The 19,979-nt window shown below is 51.0% G+C and overlaps 1 protein-coding gene and 1 long non-coding RNA gene across 4 annotated transcripts in view; one reads left to right on the forward strand and one right to left on the reverse strand.

Moving 5' to 3' along the window:
* Positions 1-449: 449 nt before the first annotated feature.
* On the forward strand, positions 450-19,471 carry GLIPR2 (GLI pathogenesis related 2). 2 transcript variants are annotated; one of them, XM_086415857.1, is made up of 5 exons: positions 450-536; positions 9,860-9,968; positions 10,319-10,422; positions 12,197-12,274; positions 18,860-19,471. In XM_086415857.1, exons 1-5 carry the CDS (start codon positions 524-526, stop codon positions 19,018-19,020), a joined length of 465 nt encoding a protein of 154 aa, XP_086271983.1. In that variant the 5' UTR covers positions 450-523; the 3' UTR covers positions 19,021-19,471. The 2 variants fall into 2 exon arrangements, with proteins under 2 accessions (XP_086271983.1, XP_086271984.1); XM_086415858.1 differs by lacking the exons at positions 10,319-10,422; positions 12,197-12,274.
* The window catches only part of LOC147367164 (uncharacterized), a 37,822-nt gene continuing 32,173 nt past the window's right edge, over positions 14,331-19,979 (reverse strand). For both annotated transcript variants that reach the window (XR_015169895.1, XR_015169894.1), the window contains exon 2: positions 14,331-14,767. This is a non-coding gene — a long non-coding RNA (uncharacterized LOC147367164). The remainder of the gene's footprint in view (positions 14,768-19,979) is intronic.

Consider the following 19,979-nt stretch of genomic DNA (forward strand, 5'->3'; position numbering starts at 1 on the left):
ACAAGACGTACATCGGAGCCCGGGGCCTCAGGGGTTTGTTGGGGTCAGGCCGGTGCAGGGAGAGCACCAAGCCCTGGTGATGCGGGTCGGAACCGTCCCTCACTCCCCGACAATAAGCCCTGCGGAACCCTTAGCGTATCAGTCTCTGAGCATCTACCAACTGTGTAGGAAGCGCGGGCTTCCCTCCTCACCCCCATTCGGTTTCCGGAGAGGGGCAGCTCGGGGCCAGTAGCCTGGGCTCCCGTCCGCACTTGGAGAGCTCTGAGCGGCCCCATGCTGGCAAATTTCTCCGGAGTCGGTGAGAGGCCCGCGCGGCGCCGGGGTGCGGTGCCTCCTCCAGGCAGCCGGCGGGATGACCCCAGGCAACTCCTCCTGCAGCTGCCACTGCCATATAAGGCGGGGGCCGGGCGGCGCCGGGGGAGGGGCTGCAGCCGCCAGGCCTCCTCCTCAGCTCTGAACGGCGCTGGGCCGGGAGGGAGCGCAGCGCAGCGCAGCGGGAGCGGAGCAGCGTGCCGAGCCTGCCATGGGCAAATCAGGTGAGCCCGCCGGGCCAGCAGGACCGGGGTGCGGTGATGGCTCGGGGCTCCGAGGTCCTCTCTGTCACTCTTTCCGAAGCTGGCTGGATCCCCAGGGGCAGTGGGTCGACCACCTCCGCCGGGGCGACGCGGCTCTGGCCGCGCTATGGGACCACAGGGTGCGGGATGGAGGGGCTCACAGAGCTGGCAGTTTCCGGGGCAGCCAGGAAGCCGAGGTGGCCGTCGGGCCACCGGGAGAGAGGGAGCGAAAGCGAGACAGAGGGAGGGTCCTCCTGTCTGCGAGCCAGAGATTGCGTCAGGGAGGGCTTCCAGGCGCTGATGGGATTAGCGCTGAGTCCGGCCAAGGCGTGGCTTTTGCTTTGTTTCAGGACAGGGTTAGAGTTGGAAAAAGCCACAGAACTGTGACAACATCTCTTGATGCAAAGCAGCTTGCCCGGACCAACCCTGCGAAAGACAGCTCTGAGCATCCTTTTCTTCTGTCTTTGTGCCTTCTCCTCTAAGCACCCCCCTCCCACCCCGTGCCAGACTCAGGCTACACAGGAGTACACACAACGGCTTCCCTCTTCTCTGACCTGTCCGCTGCCCAGCCTCACCACCGTGGCTGCCACGGTGAACTTTCTAAAACCCAGATCTCCTCTTGTTATTCCCGAACAACTTCCATCCCATAGTCTGAAAGAGTACACACTCTTCAGCTCTACCGTGGGGCTCTCAGGGGCTGGCCATCACCCCTTTCTTGCCTCTGCACTCAGCTATGGCACTGGATCCTTCCCCTGGGTTCCCCTTCCCAGCGTTCACCACCACCACCACTTTGCCTCTCCCACTTCGGTGAAATTGAAAATCCTCCCCATCCTTCTAGGCTCAACACCTATACTAGTACCGCACCCCGATTCCTGACCTGGTGTCTTCTTCCTTGCAGCCCTCCCAGCTATCAGGTTGGGACTCTACCCAACCAAAAACCTGCTCCCCACCAACTCCTCACTTCTGACAGCCAGGAGCCGTGTCTATCTCAGTATAGTTCGTGCCTCACAGGAGGCTTTTGAATGAAAGATTTTGAACAGAGTTCAAAAGCCCCACTTCATGGAAAGTTGAGGTTGTCAGCCTCAGATGGTTTAAGGTTGGGTCTCTTCCTGAATCTGTCCTCTACTTCTGAGGTACCGGTGTTGGAATAAGTGACTTTCTCTGGCATTGGGCCTAGCCTGCCTTATCTGTAGTGGCAGCTCTGGCTTTCAGCCCTGGCTCTGCTAACCACTTGCTGTGTGATCTTGAGCAAAGCCCTTTCCTTCTCTGTGCCTGTTTCCTCATTTATACAAAGAAGATGGCCGGTATCATCCCCAGGGTCTTTTGCAGACTGGAAAGGTGGCATAGTTATTATGCCGTTGGCTAGTGGGGGGTAGGGGAGAGCATGGCAGATGTGAGAGGACCCTTTGAAATTCCTATCTGGGGAAGTCCCATTCTCTACAGATTAGGAGAAAGTCCACAAATTATCTAAAGCTACATTCTAATCAGTTGTTTCTGGATTCTTTCCTAAGAAACCGTTTTCCAGAACTGCTGAATGCCCATTTTTCTCTGTTCATCCATCCCTCTCTCCCTCCCTCCATTTTTCCTTCCCCCCCTTCATCTTTCCTTCCCTCCCTTGTTCTTCCCTTCCATCATCTGTCAGCTCTGTATCAACCTGCAGACCTAGTGCTGCAGAGGGCATGGCCCCTGCCCTTAGGAGTGTTTGTGTGGATTATGAAATGCATCAGAAAGCTGGTTGGGGGATAGACAGGCACTACACTCTAGCAAGAGGTGGAAAGTGATCCATGCCACAAGACAGGTGCAGGTGAAGAGCAGTGGGAGCTTGTGGTGTGTTGGGGGTGGGGGGTGGATCTCTTTCCCAAGCATCCAGTGAAGATTCTTGGAAGAGATGGTCAGACTCTCGAGTGTCTTGGAACTTTGGACTTTCTCCATGAGACCTGGGGGGCCACTGAAAGGTGTTGATCTAAAAGCTGCGGGACCAGAATTGTTCCAGGGTGGAGGGTGAATTAGATGGAGAGAGAGTGGAGGTAGAGATCAGGGAGAAACTGTTGCAGTTACTCAAGCAAGAGATAACAGAAACATCTAAGGGACTGGAGAAGAAGTGGGGATGGATTTTCAAGATGGTAGCCTCAATAGCACCCCACTCCAGTACTCTTGCCTGGAAAATCCCATGAATGGAGGAGCCTGGTGGGCTGCAGTCCACGGGGTCGCAAAGAGTTGGACACAACTGCATGACTTCACTTTCACTTTTCACTTTCATGCATTGGAGAAGGAAATGGCAACCCACTCTAGTGTTCTTGCCTGGAGAATCCCAGGGACAGGGGAGCCTGGTGGGCTGCCGTCTATGGGGTCGCACAGAGTTGGACACGACTGAAGTGACTTAGCAGCAGCAGCAGCAGCCTCAAGCAGACTTGGTGACTAACTTGTGAATAAGAAGGAAAGGTCAGCGGTGTGAGTCTGGATGCAGGAAAGTGATGACACCTTCTAGGACTGGAGATGCAGAGTCTCCAGGATGGTGGCAGAAAGCAAGTTAGAGCCGGTTCAGGCAGTTTCCGCCCCCTTCCTATCGTTAACCTCCTCAGACCTGGGGACCTTCCAGAATACTGGCCCTTAGCCACATGCATTCTATTCATCTCCTTCCGAAGACTCTGAGCCCCCTGGATAGTATCCGGGTCCCCTAAGGATCTGCAAGAGAAAATTACTTTCCTGGGTTACACAGGCCTAAACTTGTCATTCCAGGCTACCAGCCTGAGACTGTCTGTGCCCAAAGGACAGGCAGCATCACAGACATGCATCCACAGAGGGGCCCTTTGTGGTTCCATAAAGACCTTCGTAAGGAGCTTGCCTCTTCTGGGCCTCAGTTTCCTCATCACTGCATGGGAGCCCATCTCTTTTTAATCTTTAACCTCAGATATACAGCAGAGCTACTGGGGTAGTGGGCATTGCTGGAAAAGTGTCTCATAACCAACACAGCTTAAATTCTGGAAGTCCAGTGTTCAGAGACTCCTAGGTCCAGCCCCTGGCCCACATCTTCCTGCTGGGCTTCAGTTTGTAGCTGAGCAGAGAAAAGAAACAGCCTGGGGCTCAGTGGAAGCCTCTAATATGGTCCCTAATAATAGCAATTGCCAATTATTCAGCTTCTACTGTGTGCCAGGCTTGAAGCTGGGTGTTTCATATGTGTTATCAACTTTTATAACAGCCTATGAGGCCCTTATTATCAGCTGAATGGATTTACAGAGATTGAGTACTTTGCCCAAGCTCACACCCTGGACAAACAGATTTGCACCCAGTTCTCTGACTTCCCAGCTGGGTGCGGACCTGTCTGCCACACTGATCATTTGTCACCCTGCTTCTCAGCCTGGACTCCAGCCCTGAAGGACAACCACACACTCTCTATCGCTAAGAATCTTACTGTCCCTCAATCCACATCTCCTAGCCCGAGGTCATCAGAGCAGAAAGACCTCCAGGGACCAAATTATCCAGGAATTTTCTACAGAGCAGGGCCTTCACACCTCTGCAGGGGAAGGCCACGTGGGCAGGTTAGTCCCCACAGTTTTGTTTTCATCTGTTGATTCTAAAGAAAGGTTCAAAAAAGGGTTTCCCTGCTTTGAAGCTATTTTGAAAACCACAGATGTCAGCCTTCCTTCTAACACAGATGAGGAAACAGGGCAGCGTGCTGGCAAGCAGGCCTGGGTGGCGGCGGGCAGGACTGGAGAGAGACCGCCTCTCTGCTGGCAGAACAAGCGCTCTCCCTGCCCTGCCTCCCTCAGTTCTGTGACCATCATCCGCTCACACAGGGGCAGCCTAAGGCATACCCTGGGACATCTTTGTCATTCTCGCTTAGGGACAGAAAGAAGTATGTAAGGTGGAAAGTGTGAGATCCAGGGCAAGGGAGGGACATTTTTGGATCTGAATGTCCAGTGTGGACTCATCGTGTGACCTCAGGCAAGTCACATGTCCTCCCAAAGACCAAAATTTCCTTGTCTATAAAGAAGAATCATGTCCTCAGGCTTCCCCAGTGCTGGTATGAGAATCTCATTCATCTGCTCTTGTGCTCACTTTTTCACTCAGTAAGTACCTGAGCTCAGAGGTACTGAAAAAGGTCATCAAAGACCAAGTTAAATACCAGCAGTCCTGCTCCCATTAAAATCAGGGAGGGGAGTTCCCCACAAAGCCAGGAGGCTAATGGGTCTCTGCCCAACAGTAATGATTTATAGGTGACATTTAGTTGAATTATAGTTTGTTCACTCTGTTCCAGATCTGATCTAAAGCATTTACAAAGATTGATTTATTTAATTCTCACAACAACCCTGTGAGGTAGATACTGTTATCCCCATTTTGTGTATGGAAGAAATGAGGCACAGAGTGATTTAGCAACTTCACCAAGATCACACAGCTAATAAAAGGCAGAGCTGGGATTTACCTCTTGAATTTCCTGGAACCCAGGCTGAAAAAGCTACCCATCTGGAACTCATTCTTTTTATTTTTTTAAATCAACTTTTTATTCTTTCCTTCCTGATAAACTAGCAAAACCAGCTTTGCCCCAAAGGCTTTCTAGCCTCTTGCCAAGGGACAGAAGGGGCCTGTTCATAATTCCTGCTCTGGCCCCTGCCGGTCCTGGGCCTCTTTGATGCGGAGTTGGGAGAGGGCTGAGAAATGAGTCAGCTGGGCTCTGGGAGGCCAGAAGAGGACGAATGCTGAGGGAGGGGCCTGTTTCAGCCAACAGTTGTGAGGGAGGAGAGGCACGGACCTCCTCAGAGTCTATTCCATAGTTAGAAGCTCTGCCCTAAGGACCTTTGAGAGCCCCTACCCAAGACGCCTTTGTCTTCCACCTAGCAGAGATGCCCTGGCCTGCCACCACCCCTTGGCCGCAGGAGCCAGGCCCAGGCAGACCCTTCCAGCAGCTCTGACCTTAAGCCCCAGTTGTGCCCCCTGGAGCTTCTACTCCAGAGCCCCTGGCTTTCCTCTGGGACGACTTGGGCAGGTCTGTCTACAAAGGGCTTAGCACAGAGGAGGCTCTTGAGAAATCTTAGTTCTTTTCTTCTCTTCCCTCTTCCTCCTCTTTCTCCTCAAAGATTTGAAGGCAGCTGTCAACCTCACTGGGACTGATGCTCCTCCTGGGTCTGGTGGCCCCCTTTTCTCAGTGATTTCCTCTGTCTGGTGACCCTTGGAGTGGGCTGGGGTTCAGGGCGGGGTTCCCCTCCTCATGGGCCTACCCCTAGACCATCTGTGGGAATGTGGACAGAGTATGTTCTTGAGCCTGTTTCCTCATCCAAAAAATGGGTACAATGGTGAAAGCTCCAGCAAAGGTGGTGAAAAGTAAATCAGATGATGCACAGGCCTGGCACCCAGAAATGGTTGGCCAACAAGCAAAAGGAAGGCCCTCCCTCATTCCAGGCTGGTACCCTAGGGCTGTATGACCTCTCTGAGCCTCAGTTTGTGAGCGTGTGTGCTCAGTCGCATCTGACTCTTTGTGACCCCCCTGGACTGTATGTAGCCCACCAGGCTCCTCGGTCCATGGGATTCTCCACGCAGGAATACTGGAGTAGGTTGCCATGCCCTCCTCTAGGGATCTTTCCAACCCAGGGATCTAACCCACGTCTCCTGTGGTTCCTGCATTGGCACATGGACTTTTTTTTTTTTTTAATTGCTAAGCCACCTGGGAATGCTCTTTTGCCCTCCTACAAAATGAAGCCATAACCCTCCCTCCCCCATCGTGGGATGGCTCTGAGGTCTCTCCCTGCCTGATGTGGGGATGGGTGGGTTTTCTTTGAGGCCTCTTTTTCTGATGTTTATCTGTCCTCAGGTCTTTTTACAGAAGTGGGTGTGTCTCTTGCTGGGTGTGGTCACTGGGAGGTATCTTGCCTCCGTGGGGCTCGGTTCTGCTCAGAGGGGCCACCTGGGCTGGGACTGGCTGCTGTGGTGGGAGGGAACCCCTGCGTCAGCCAGGGGTGTGGTTATAGGGCCCCCAGTCTTTCCAGTCAGTGGCAGGGAGAGAGGGCGACCCTGCTGACTCCTTCCTAGAAACCCTGGTGCTGGAACTTTCACTACTTTCAGTACTTCCCGCGTTCTGGGAATGCAGTGACCTAGTTTTTAGCAGCCTTATATGTCCCTCTCTGCCAAGGAGACGTCAGGGCCTGAGCAGTCCAGGGTCCATTGTATCACACAGGGCTATCTTTAAACTGGCTTTGCCTTAGTGACCCACCCATTCCCCTTAACTCCACCTCTTTCTCACAGCACAATTTATACCAGACCCCTGCAATCCTGGCCCTTTCTGCACCTTTGCCTCCTCCTCATCTCTTCCAGGGAGCCCTCCCTGATACATCCGTGGTCACCACTGCCCGTGCCACTCAGTCCCATGCTTCTCTCATGGTGTCCCACCGTGGCCTGCCTGGTACATAGAGCTGGAAGGGACTGCAGGACGGGCCTAGCCAGGCCTGCCACTCAGAGCCCCTCTGCTACTTTGTGTGCATCCACACTCGCCCTCGCGTGTACACACACACTGAACTCCTGGAAGTCCGGGGTCAGTCGGTCATCTTGCCTCCTCTCACCCTCACCCTCAGGATAGGAAGTGACTTAAAAGTCATCTGACTGGGCCTCTGTTGCCTGAATTCCTCTGAGAGGCATCACCTGCTTGTATGCCCTCGTGCTGGAGAGCTCACTACCATGTGAGGTAGCACATTCAGTCTTCAGAAAGCTTTGATGGAGACAGAGATCTTTCTTAGGCTGAGCTGAAATCTGTCATCCTGCCTTTCCACCCACTGTTCCCAACTTTGCCCGGTGGGGCCCCAGAATTCAGCAGGGCCCTGTCCTGCATCTTCCAAAGTCTGATCTTCTCTAGTTCTTGCTACCATCCCTTATGAGACCACATATCCAGCCCCTTCTTCACCTCATCACCACCTCTGTACACACTTCAGACTGTCACTGACTCTAATGCAAGGTGGGGGCTGGGCTGGGTGAAGAATTGCAGCTGGACACTGGCTTGTGCAGGGCAAGCAGCACAACGCCCAGGAGCCCATGGATTTCTGGCCACCATGCCACCCTGGTGACTCCTTAGCGTCCTGTTAGTGAGGCTCCAGTGTGGTTCCCATAAGTTGCTGTGATTCCTGCCACTTCCACCTGAGATATTCTTTAAAAGCCTCTGTGACTCCATTATCCAGAGTAACATGTGAAACCCCAATTTTTTCTCTAATATTTATTTGTCTGTGCTGAGTCTTAGTTGTGACACATGAGATCTTTAGTTGTGGCATGTGGGTTCTGTTCCCTGACCACTGCACATTGGGAGTGCCAAGTCTTAGCCACTGGAGCACTACGGAGGTCCCCCAAAATCTTTTTTTTAATTCTGGTAAAAATCACATGACAGAATTCACCATCTTGACCACTTTTTTAGGACTTTTTCATCTTGCAGATCTGAAACTCTGTACTCATTCAACAGCACCTTCCCTCTCAGTGGGCCTCCTGGCCACAGAGGCCTGAGGACTTTAGGTGGTAGCTCCACCCTCTGCCTTATGACTTGTTACCATGGCCATGGTTTTCACCTACATGCCTTTGTCACAGCATCTCCCCATCTCTGCCTGTCAATCCAGACCTCCCAGATCCTGGCATTTGGCACCCTTTTCCCACCCTGTCCCACTCCCCATTACTATGACCGGACCCCACCAGACTGCCCCACCAGTTCCCAGAGTGTGGAGGTTGTGACCACTTGCCCACCACTGGCATGGCCTGCAGTTTCCTTCCCTCTCCTGGTCAGTGTCTAGCCCAAAGCTCTGGAGGGCAAGCCCTGGGTCTTCTTCCCTCAAGTCCCCTAGCGACCCAATGGGATTCAATCTGAAGGCCCGGGAGACTTGAGGGATCTGGCTGAGGGAGGGGAAGAGGACCCCTGCTGGTTAATCTCCATGGCCTCTGGAGGAAAAGACCGCAGAGGAGGAGAAAGGTGGCTGGTGATGGTGACTTGGGCCAGTGGATGGAGGGAGGCTTCTCTCATCCTCTGGTTTATACCCTCTGCCCACAGCAGGCTTCAGGGACAGGCTCCTGCCAGAGGGGACTAGCTCAGTTCTATGGACCCCCCTGTGGCCCTCACACATAACTCAACCATTTCCATGGTGATGGCAGGGGGTCCTCCCAGACTCCTAAGGCTGAGGTCAGCACATTCAGAGTCTTAGCCTAACCAGCGCCTGTTCAGACATCTGCGGGGCCTCAAATCAGGCCTAACCATGTTAGGCTGCTTTTCTCCAAGTTCCTCTTGAACTGTGCTCACTTGCACCTTGACCCTGCCACACTGTTGGCTGTTGTTTTCAAGACTCTGTCCCTTCTGGGTATGAGCTCTTTGAGGGAAGGACATAGCTAACTTGTCCGAACCTCTGGCGTATGGTATGGGACTTGGCACAGCGGACACACTCGGAGAGCAGATGAACAGATAGATGAGTTGGGGTTGGATGGATGATAGATGGGTGATTGGATGCTGCTACTTACATCATGAATCAATAGGTGGATGGATGAGAGATGGATGGAGAATGTGGGATAGATGAAGTTCCATTTCAGATTCGAATTGATATGACCTCTGTCCACTACTGACCTGGCCTACCTTTGACTTCACCACTTCTCCCCTCCCAGTTCCAGCCCCATTGGTTTTGCCCCTTCTGAGGTTGTGACCCAGTTGGGTACACCTTCCTTCACCTGCTGAGCCAGCTGAACACACCCCGCCCTGCCCCCCCCCACCCCCACAGCATTCTTTCCCACACTCTCCCCTCTCTCCACTTCCTGATGCTGTCCTGCCCTGGTCAGTCCTCCTCTCTCCATCTGTCCCTCTGTCTTGGGGCAGTGCAGGTACCCCTGCACTCCAGCCAGGCCTGTTCTCTCTGAGCTCCCTACTCCAGCCCTTCCCAGTCCTCCCCTAGCATGCACCATAGGTCCCATCTGAGATATCCAGTCTCCTTCACACATTTTCTTTCAGATGTTCTGCTCTTCCCTGTCCAGCACCCCTCTCTCCATCTGCTCTGCGCCTCCAGCCCATCCTCCACTCAGCAGCCAGCAAGGTCTTCCAGAAACAGAGGTCTCCTTAGCTCACCTCCCTTCCCTCAGTCAGTCACTTCCCATTGTCATGAATAAAGACCCAGATACCTTACATGGCCCATGGGGCCCTACACAGTCCTGGGGGTGTTGGTGTGCAGAGATTGGGGCAGCAAGCCTGGCCCTGTGGCCTCAGGTCTGAGCTGGGCCATGCTCTGAAGCCTGCAGGGTACTTTCCTACTTCCTGTGGCTCTTTTCTCCTCACTGAGATGGTCTCCATCTTGAACTCCTTGCAGCCTCCAAGCAGTTTAACGACGAGGTCCTGAAGGCCCACAATGAGTACCGGAAGCAGCATGGTGTCCCCCCACTGAAGCTCTGCAAGAAGCTCAACCGGGAGGCTCAGCAGTGAGTGCCCCCCAGTGCCCAAGGCCCTTCATGGTGCTGCTGCTGCCGCAGTCATGGATGGGCGCTAGGATGCAGGAGAGATGTGGGCTTGGGGGGCAAACACAGCCATACTTGAATAGCCCCTCTGCCATTTACCTAGGTGGGTCCCATTGTTCCTCTGAGCCTTAGTTTGCTCCTCTGTAAAGTGGAACTGGAGCAGGGGCTTAGAAGCGATGCAGGTGTGATGTTCCTGATTGCCTCCGCGAGCCTCAGGGCAGGGACGGAAGCTCAGCCACGCTAGGTTAGGGCTCCTACTTTTGAGGCTTCCCCAGGCTGTACGCACTCTAAGGAAGCACCGTGGACTCCTGCAGGTATTCAGAGGCCCTGGCCAGCACGAGGATCCTCAAGCACAGCCCAGAGTCCAGTCGTGGCCAGTGTGGAGAGAACTTGGCATGGGCATCCTACGATCAGACAGGTGGGTCATTTCTCAGCCCCCCACCCACTGCCTGAGCCGGGCCTGGGACATCCAGTGTTCAGGCTCCTCCTGGCCCCAGTGCCCTCATAATGCCCCCATGATGCCGCTACCTGCCCAGAAAGGGGAAAGAACCCCAGAGCTCTCTATCTGCCCCCAGGGGCTGACTGCAGTTCACCACAAGGGCTCCAGGGGCCAGCTCAGGGCCAGGCCTGTGCGGGGTGCCAGGGACACAGAGATGAGTCAGACTGCCCGCCCCCGCACTCCCTTGAAAAGAACTCCCAGCTGAGAGTGGGGGCGGGGGAAAGACTGTTTGTGTGCTGAGTCTCAGCCTGACCCTGTGGGCACTGCAGCATCCCCAGTTACAGAAGAATTTTACTTTCCTCATGTTCTGCTAAAAGTCTTTTCAGTGCTCGTGTATTAACTGTTTTCATGAGAAAAGTGCAATAGAGCTTTTTTCCATGTTGGACAAAGTAATAATAACGGGAAAGGCAATTCCTCACCCAAGGTCACAGCCTGGATGGTGATCCCACCACACTGACCAAACATTGTGGAGCTTCCTGGCTCTGACAGGGCTGGCGTGGCTTTTTAGGAAAAATGCTGGAGAGAGCCACCTCGCGCTCTGACCGCCTCCCTCCCCTGCAGGAGAATGACTGTTCCCTCCCTGGCCTCACATTCCTGGGGGTTCCCCAGGGAGGCCCTGGACAGCCTCTATGTTTCCAGGCAGAGCTCTCCACGAGAAGCATGGGCCTGCCCCTGAGGAGGGTGGAGCCCAAGGCCCGCAGACCCTCCCCAGGCTCAGGCTGTGGGCCTGGATGGGGAGAAGGGAGGGGGGCGGGAAAGAGCCAGCAGGAGATGAGGCTCCCTCCCAGCCTCACGATGGCTCCCCGTGGAGCCTTGAGCAAGTCTGCTACCCTTCCTGGCTCCAGTGTCCCCATCCCTACAGAGAGGGGTTGGGTGGGTGGTCTCTAGGGCAGCAGTTTCCCATCTTGGCTGGACCCTGATCTCTCCTCCAGAGACACTGATACAATCAGTATCAGGCATCAGTAATTTTGAAAAACTTCCCACTGCTCTCAGAGGCCCTGCCACTCCAGGTGTGGTCCATGGATCAGCCACATCACCTGGAAATGTGTTAGCAGTGCAGACTCAAGGCTCTACCTAGATCTGCCGGAGTCCAAAGCTGCGTTTTAACAAAAGCTCCAGGTGATTCGTGCACTTGTTAAAGTTCAAGACTTACTGCCCTGAGGCCCAAGGCTCCTAGCTCCCTGGCCCTGAGTTCAGCTGCTCCCAGGGGAATCCTGTGACCAGTGGATGCTCCAGGAGAGGGCCCTTCTGCCTGCAGCAGAGACCCTGGCCCACCAGCCCAATTACACGTCCTCCTGTGGATGTTTCAGGAGCAAGAGTTGTGGTGGGATGAGGGCAGAGTCTCCGGAAAGCTCACAGCATTGTTAGAAGCCCTTGGAGTATGTTGCATTCAGGCCTGTTGTATAGAGGCCCAGAACTGGGCAGGCTTTGCCCAGAATTGCACAGCGAATTGGTTGCAGGGCAGGGACACGATGCAGGTCCCCTGACCTCAGGTCAGGGCTCTTCCCAACCCCCAAGAAGGCCCTCCCTTCAGCCTGGATGTGCTCACGGGCAAGAGTCCCCATGTCAGCCCGTTGGTGCTTCATGAAATGTCTGATTGAGGGATGGGTGCTTCGGGGCTAATGGGAGATGGAAGGAATAGGGAGTCGGTTAATTTTGCTGCTGAGTTGTCAGCAGGGTCTTCTCCTTACAGGAAAGGAGGTAGCTGATAGATGGTACAGTGAGATCAAGAACTACAACTTTCAGCAGCCTGGCTTCACCTCTGGGACAGGTGAGTGATGTGGACACAGCAGTGACCTGGCCCGGGGTGGGGTTGTAGTCTGGGTCTGACTACAGAGGAACTAACCCCCTAAAAATCAATCACTTTCCTTCTGTTTTACTTCCATATTTCTCTGGTTTGACTTTGCCCAGAGGGCAAAACCATCCCCACCTCTTCGAAAACACACACATACACACACATACACACACACGTAACACACTCCTCCATCCAAGAGCACCCAAGCTGCCGGTTCCTGCCCCAGTCATCTTCAGATGACTGGAGTGTGGCATGAACAGGCTGTGGACTGTAAAAGCTGCTGAGTGTGTCTTTTCAGGAGTGGTACCTCAGCACTTGTCATCTGTCATCCTACTTCTGGGCCTGCTCTCCAGGAGCCAGAGTATTCTAAGACCTTCTCTGTTCATGCTGCTCTTCTGATTAAACTGCCAGTGGCTTCCTGGGGCCATCAGGAAAACTGCTGAGCCACTGACTCTTGCCCTGGTCTTAACACCCTCCTCCCTCCTGCCCTCACATCCTCCCCCCAGCCCCTCCCCACAACGTCCCAGTATTCTCCCTTCTCCTTTACACACTAGTCTGTGGTTCAGGTGAGCTTGGAATGCAGAGATTTTTGGATCTAGTCTCAGCTCTGGCACTATGAGTTGCATGACCTTGGGTCAGCACCCTGTCCTTCCCTGACCCCAAGGGAGAGGCCCAAGGTGGTGGCCTCTATGGGATGTTCTGAGAGCTGGGATTTGGACACAGGGAGCCGGCCATGGGACCATCCAGACTTTCCCATGGACCTCCATGTGAGCAGCGAATGGTTAGCCTACCAAAGCCCTGGGCAGCCGCTCTGGGTTCCCCCTGCTCCTCACAGGCCTCACCAGGCTCGTCTTTCCTCAGAACTGACTCACGTCCACCCAGGGCCCAGGATGGTTTCAAAGGAGCTGGGAGTTCCTCTGACCAGAAGGCACCAGAGGAACTGAACAGAGGATTCTCTGTCCATCCTGCTATTCCTCTACCCAACCCCATCCCACCCATGGGTGGAGACACTTACAGCCTCCCACCCTCTGCAGGACTCTTCAGAAGCAGGAAGTGACATGTTCCCAGAGCCAGTCACCATTTCCTGTGGTTTGCGCTTACCCTTTGGGGCAGGGGTTCTTGCAATCGTGTGGGTAGAGATAGCAGCATCTGAACCGAGGCGTTTCCTCTCAGTCCTGTGGGGCAGGACCAGGAGGCTGCAGCCAGGCCCTGGGAGAGAACTGCTGGTTCTGTGGTAATTAGATTTGAGAGGTGAAGCAGGAACAATGACAACCTCCTAACAGTGATTAACAATGTGTAGGCAGAACTTGGTCTTCTTTTCATAAAGATCAATGTCCAGAAGATGTTTTATTTCATCCTGTGAGCAAGATTCACGAGCAATCACACATGTGTCAGAGCAAGTTATTGGTGTCGCTCGTGTGTACATGCCACTTGATAGTAAAAAGCGTCTCCACCTCCACGGCCACGTGACCTGCAATACCTTTTGGAGGTGGGACTTTATTCCACCCATTTTGCAGAGGAGGAAGCTGAGGCCCAGAAAGAGGAAAAGACTTCTCTTTACCTTCTATCTTCAATCTGATGCTTTTTCCATGGTCCCTGCTGCAAGGTAGGAATCTCTCAAGTGTCAGAGCTGGGGATTGGTCTCAACTTTCCATGATCACTGACCCTCTGTCTTGTCTGTTATCCTACATCTCCCATCCCTCAAGAGGAAAAGCCTAGAGCCAACAGCCCCTACTCCATCCCAGGCACCAGTGGGCAGTGCGTGGGGTCACACAGAGCCTGACCCTTGGACAGAAGCACAGCTTTGGGTGGTGATAGAAGCGGGGGTTTTACAAGACTCTTAAAGATGCTCAGGCCTGTCCCCCCTGCGTCAGCCACCCCTGGAGCTGCTTCTCACTGCATCATGGTTCAGGGAGTCCTTGACCTGGGCCCAGGTTGTAGGTGAAAGAGCCTTCAAAATATCCCTGACCCCACCCTTCCCCTACCCAGGTCAAAGTCTTGTGATGAAGGACACAATTCGGTTTCTGCTGAGTAGAGAGAAATAGCTTCTTGCAGTTCCTTTATTTTGTTTGTTTGTTTTTTTAATGCATAGGCTTGTTGACTTATTCTGAATAAGTAATACGATATATGACATGAGATTTGCAAGCTGTATAAGGTGGAAAGTCTTCCTTCCATCCCTGACTTCCAGCGCTCTGCCTCCCAACCAGTAATACCAGTTTCTGTGTATCCTTTAGAGTCATTCGAACCAACATTTGTGGTTTTCCCTTTTGTTATTCTCTGGTGTCAGGTAGATGATCTCTTTCACACTTGCTTTCTTCACACAGCAGGTTGACAGAGATTGTATCATATCAATTGGGAAAGAGCTTTCTCTTTTATTCTCTTGCAAGGATATACTGTAACTTATTTAATGTGTTTTTCAGACGTATATTCTGGAAAGTTTGGGTCCATAGCAGGAAAGAGGATGTGATCCTTTTGGGAAAAAAAAGAAAAAGAAGGAAGCTGTTAGTAATTTAGGGTTAGAAACCAGTGTGTATCTGATGGTTGCTAAGGAAGTTGTGTCCTCTCTAATTCATCTCTAAATACCCAGGCTTAATTATCTGTGTGCAGACTGAAACCTCCAAAGTCAGAGGAAAGATGACTTAGTTTTATCTGTTTGGAAAGGGCTTCCATGGACATTCATACTGCTAGTGTGCACGTGTGCAGTAGTGCTAGACACCCTGCTGCTAGGGCGTCTGTAATCATTTTCTTGGCAACCAGTGGATAAATGGCAGCTCTTCCTTGTCTGGGTGATGGAGACAGTGGGTAGGTCAGTGGCCAGAGCATGTGGTCTCTTGGAGAAAAGGCTTGTGGGCAAAAGGGTGTGAGCCTTAATGAAAAAACAGTCTATAGAAGCAGTGACACCTGGCAAAGCTGCTGAAGAGCTGGAGATGAAAGAAATGTGATTAAAAGTTTAAGGACCAAGGATGAATTGGAAAATAGTGCTTCCTCTTTTCTGAGATGAGACTCAGGGTGTATTGAGCAACAGTTAACATGAGCTTAAGGGTAAATGGTCAGGATGCATAACTGTAGTTAATGTTTCCTTTTAATTCTTGTTTTGATTAGATCACAGCAGCCCCGGAGGTTAGTGTTTATGTTTGGTTGTTTTCACAAAGAATTTAGTAATCACAAATCTTTTAGAGATGTAGACAAAGAAATAATGCCTAAATTTTAAAATTATAAAAATGAGGACTTCCCTGCTCGTCCAGTGGCTAAGATTCTGAGCTCCCAATGCAAAGGGCCCAGGTTCCCTGTTCAAGGAACTGGATCCCACATGTTCCAACTAAGACCCAGTGAAGCCAATAAAAATAATAAATAAAATTTTTAAATTATAAAAATAGAGTTCATCTACAGGAGAAAACCAGTTTAATCAATGAATGTTGATTTAGTCCTTATCAAATACAAGACACAGTGGGGAACTTCATCTCTTCCCTGACTGGAGAGTGTGGACACCAGCCCTGTCTCCTTCCCTCCTTCCTTTACTTCATTGTGTGGTGAAACACACTTAACATAAATTTACCATTTTAACCATTTTGTATAATTTTTTAAAATTTTGTTTGCTTTGCTTTTGGCTGTGGTGTGTCTTCCTTGCCACACGGGCCTTTCTCTAGTTGCAGCGCGGGGGCTGCTCTCCAGCTGGATACACAGGCTTCTCATCACAGCGGCTTCTCTTGTTGTGAAGCACAGGCTCAGCAGTTGTGGTGCGCGGGCTTAATTGCTCCAAGGCATGTGGGATCTTTCCTGACCAGGGATCAAACCCACATCTCCTGCATTGGCAGGCGGATTCTTTACCACTGAGCCACCAGGGAAGCCCCATTTTAACCATTTTTGAGCACACGGTTCACTGGGATTAAGTACAGGCATATTGTTGTGCGGCTGTCACCACCGTCCATCTCCTGAACATTGTCATCATTCCAAATTGAAACTCTGAACCCATTAAACAATAACGCCTATCCCTTCCTAACACCCCCTGCCCAAGCCTTGGTAACGACTATTCTACTTTTCTCCACGAATTTGACTATTCTACTTATATAACAACATTGTTTATCCATGGGCAGTGTTTTCTTTCCCCCTTTTAGCTATTATGAATAATATGAACATTGGTGTGCAAATATTGAATCCCTGCTTTTTGTTCTTTTGGGTGTATGCCTAGAAGTGGAATCATCGGATCGTATGGTAATTCTATATTTAATTATTTTAGGAACTGCCATACTGTCTCCCACAGTGGCTGCACCATTTTACATTTTCATCAGCAAAGCAAAAGGGTTCCAACTTCTCCCCATCATCCCCATCAACAAATAACATGTTATTTTTTTTAAAAAATAATATCCATCTTAATGAGTATAAAGTGGTTACCCTCTTTCTTAACCACCCAGTGGGAAGCTTAGCTACTCTGATCACAATTTTTCTCCTTCTTCCTTCCCTCTGTCTCTTCCTTTCTTCATCAGATATTAATTAAGCATCTACTGTGTACCAAGCCCACTGGTCAAGAAGACAAATATGGTGCCTGCTCTCAAAAAGGAAACATAATCTCTTCGGGGTTGTTTTTAGAAAATGAATGCCATACTGTGACATGGAAGTAAATATCCCACTGACCTGTCAAAGGATCTCTCTGAAATCTTCAGCAGTAAAGGTGGAAAGGATGAACTCCTGATCTCTGCTCCCAGGAGATGAGAATTTATGGTCATTGAGCAAAGAGTACATTACAGCATCAGTTCTTTGACGCCAAAACAAGAGCAGAGTTAGAGGCTAAGCTATGTTAGCAGCTGGAAAAGACCAGTGAGTGCGGGGCAGGCAGCCTGGGCAGTGAGAGAATGATGCTGGGAAGCTTCAGCAGCCACAGAAGTATCTGGAGGGGCCAGCAATAGCTTGAGAAGGAACTTAGCTATGTGGCTGAGAGCAGAGGAAACTGAAGGAGGCTCTAACTTGTCTGGGTCTCAAAGAGCTCAAAACATACAAGGCCTGCACTTTCAGTGACGGCAGAACTTAGTCCAAGTTGGTTCTTCCATATGCTTTCATTGATTCATTCATTCATTCATTCCACAAAGTTTTATTTCACATTCCATGTGTCAGGCTGTGCCAAGTACTGCACATACTTTCATAAATAAATCAGTTTGGTTCCTGCCCATATGGGGCTCATAGCCTAGTGAAGGGGCCAAGTGCTTCGCAAGTAATCAAACAAATATATCACTGCAAATGGTAAGAATGCTGTGAGAGGGGAAACAGTACAGTAAGGCCATCTTGAGAGGGAGGTGTTCAGGAAATAAGAGTGACTGAGAAAGACCTCTCTGAACAAGTGGCATCTGGGCCAAGACCTAAGGGATAAGAAAACACTGGTCATCAGACGAGCATTGCATACAGTGGCCAGTGCGTGCAAGGGCTCCATAGTAAGAAATATCCGGATGTGTTCAAGGGATGGAAAGGAGGCCACTGGACCAAAGCATTCAGTTTCATTTTAGGTGCAACTAGAAGCAATGGAAGGATTTTTAAGTAGAGAAGTAAACAGATATGATCTATGTCTCAAAATGATCACTCTGGCTACATCAATGGAAAGTAAATTGAGGAAGCAAGGGTGGATGCTGGAGAGTCAGGCGAAGGCTATCACAGTGATGCAAGTGAGAAAAGTTCATGCTTGAGACCATGGTTTTGGGAATGAAAGGACTAGAGATGTATTTTGAAGTTAGATTCTTCAGGATTGAATGAGTGTTTGTGGGGAAATGAAGGTGAAGGAGGAATGCAGAGCAACCCTGAGGATTGTGTGCACAGAGGTACTGGTCATGGAAACGGGAGAGACCAAAATCAAGAGTGAGGTTTGGGTAGGTTACATTTGAGATGCCTGTGAGTCATCCCAGTGGAAATGTCAAGTAAGTAGTTGTGTTTGGAACACAGAGGAGAGATTTGGGCTGGACAAAGATATTTGAGAGCCAAGGAAAGATGAAATTGTCTGAAGAGGGCAACAGGAAAAGAGAGCCCAGGACTGAACCTTGGGAAATGCAGGTCCTCCAGTATTCACAAGTGAGATGGAAGAGGAGGAGGAAGAGAGTGATGTGGGGTGAATGCCAAGAGAGGAAACCAAAAGAGGAGAGTCCTTTGAAAGGGGCAGGAATCTATTCTATTAATGTTCCTGAGATGTCAAGTAAGATGAGGACAACCAGTGACCACTGGGAAGGAACACAGAGATCGTTGGTGACCTTGAAAGTGTGGTTTGGGGCGAGGGGTAGAAGTAGGTGCCAGGTAGGGTGACCTTCTAATTGTTGGGGTCACTGGGCTTTGCCATAATCTCTAGGAGACCATGAAACTTTTGAGCATTGGATAGTGAGATGAGTAGGGTCTATCTGGCTGATTGAGAGCACCCAATGTGTTAGAAAATTAGTCAGTGTCTTGTGTCTCCTTCTGATTGGCAGTTGAAGATCAAGCTTCCCCCCGCATGGCAGAATGGTGCAGGAGTTTAAGAGTCCCTTGGAACACCATTCTCCAGGCTTTGCTAACTAGCCTGTTTCCCTCTCCCCATGCCTGTTCCTACAGGACACTTCACAGCCATGGTATGGAAGAATACAAAGAAGATGGGAGTGGGGAAGGCATCTGCAAGTGACGGGTCCTCTTTTGTGGTGGCCAGATACTTCCCAGCAGGGAATGTCGTCAACCAGGGCTTCTTTGAGGAAAATGTCCTGCCTCCAAAGAAGTAATTTGTCCAGTGGAATGGGAAGGTGGCAGACTCAAGAACTTGGATATGAAGTGCCTAGAACAACAAAACTCAGCTGTGTGCCTGTCCCTGTGGGTGTGTGTGCTTGTGTGTGTGATGCTGAGTCTCTTGCACACACACTTGGTTAGACACTTGTGCATGAAATCATTCTCATCAAAGAAATGAGCATACAAAGCCTTTATCTCGATGAGTTCCTAAGCTGCAATTATTTGGACTTTGAGGGGAAAAATTCAATTTTTAAACTTTTTAAAAAATTTTTAAAGCAAACTTTTTTTGTACCTTACTTATATCCATCCCTAATCCCTGGACTTTCTGTATTCCAACTGTTTGTGATGCTGAGAAAGTGAAGTTCATCTTATGGGACCTTCATGCATTGTAATCTACTTTTGGTAGATATTTAAGAATATTAAACCCTCATTTAAATGTGACAAAAATACAGCTTTAAACATGTCAATACAAAGCAGTTTCCATCCGAAATACAGGGTAGGCAGGGACTCCATTTCACGGAATTACTGAGATTTCTCAGTTGTAAGACATGATGTCATCTGCACGCCTCCTGGAATTCTCTAGTGGGATTGCCAAAGAACAAATGGAGAAAAAAGCTTGACTTCCTTGCATTTTTCTATCTTCCACCACCCTTGGCCCACCCTCTTTTTCTAAAGATCCTCTGGCATTTCAGAGCTCTCTATGCCGCCCCTCCACCACCACCTTGGTTTCTGGGGAGCAGCGCTAGGCCTGCAACTCACCCATCCCCCACTCTGCCTGGTGGCCCGGGGCCTGTTCTGAGAGAAAGCCCCTCACTCTGCCTGGGCTCTTGGCCAAGCAGCCTTGGATGATGAAGTCAGTGAGCACGGGGGTGAGGGTGAGCTCACTCAGAGTCCCCAGAGGAAGCCCTCCAGCCTGTGCCCTCCCCCCACACAGGGTGGGAGCCCCAGCCTGTTC

This window comes from Bos grunniens, chromosome 8, assembly GCF_055505025.1.
Source record: "Bos grunniens cultivar Pamir isolate PY7600 chromosome 8, Bosgru_T2T1.0, whole genome shotgun sequence".
Classification (NCBI taxonomy): Eukaryota; Metazoa; Chordata; class Mammalia; order Artiodactyla; family Bovidae; genus Bos; species Bos grunniens.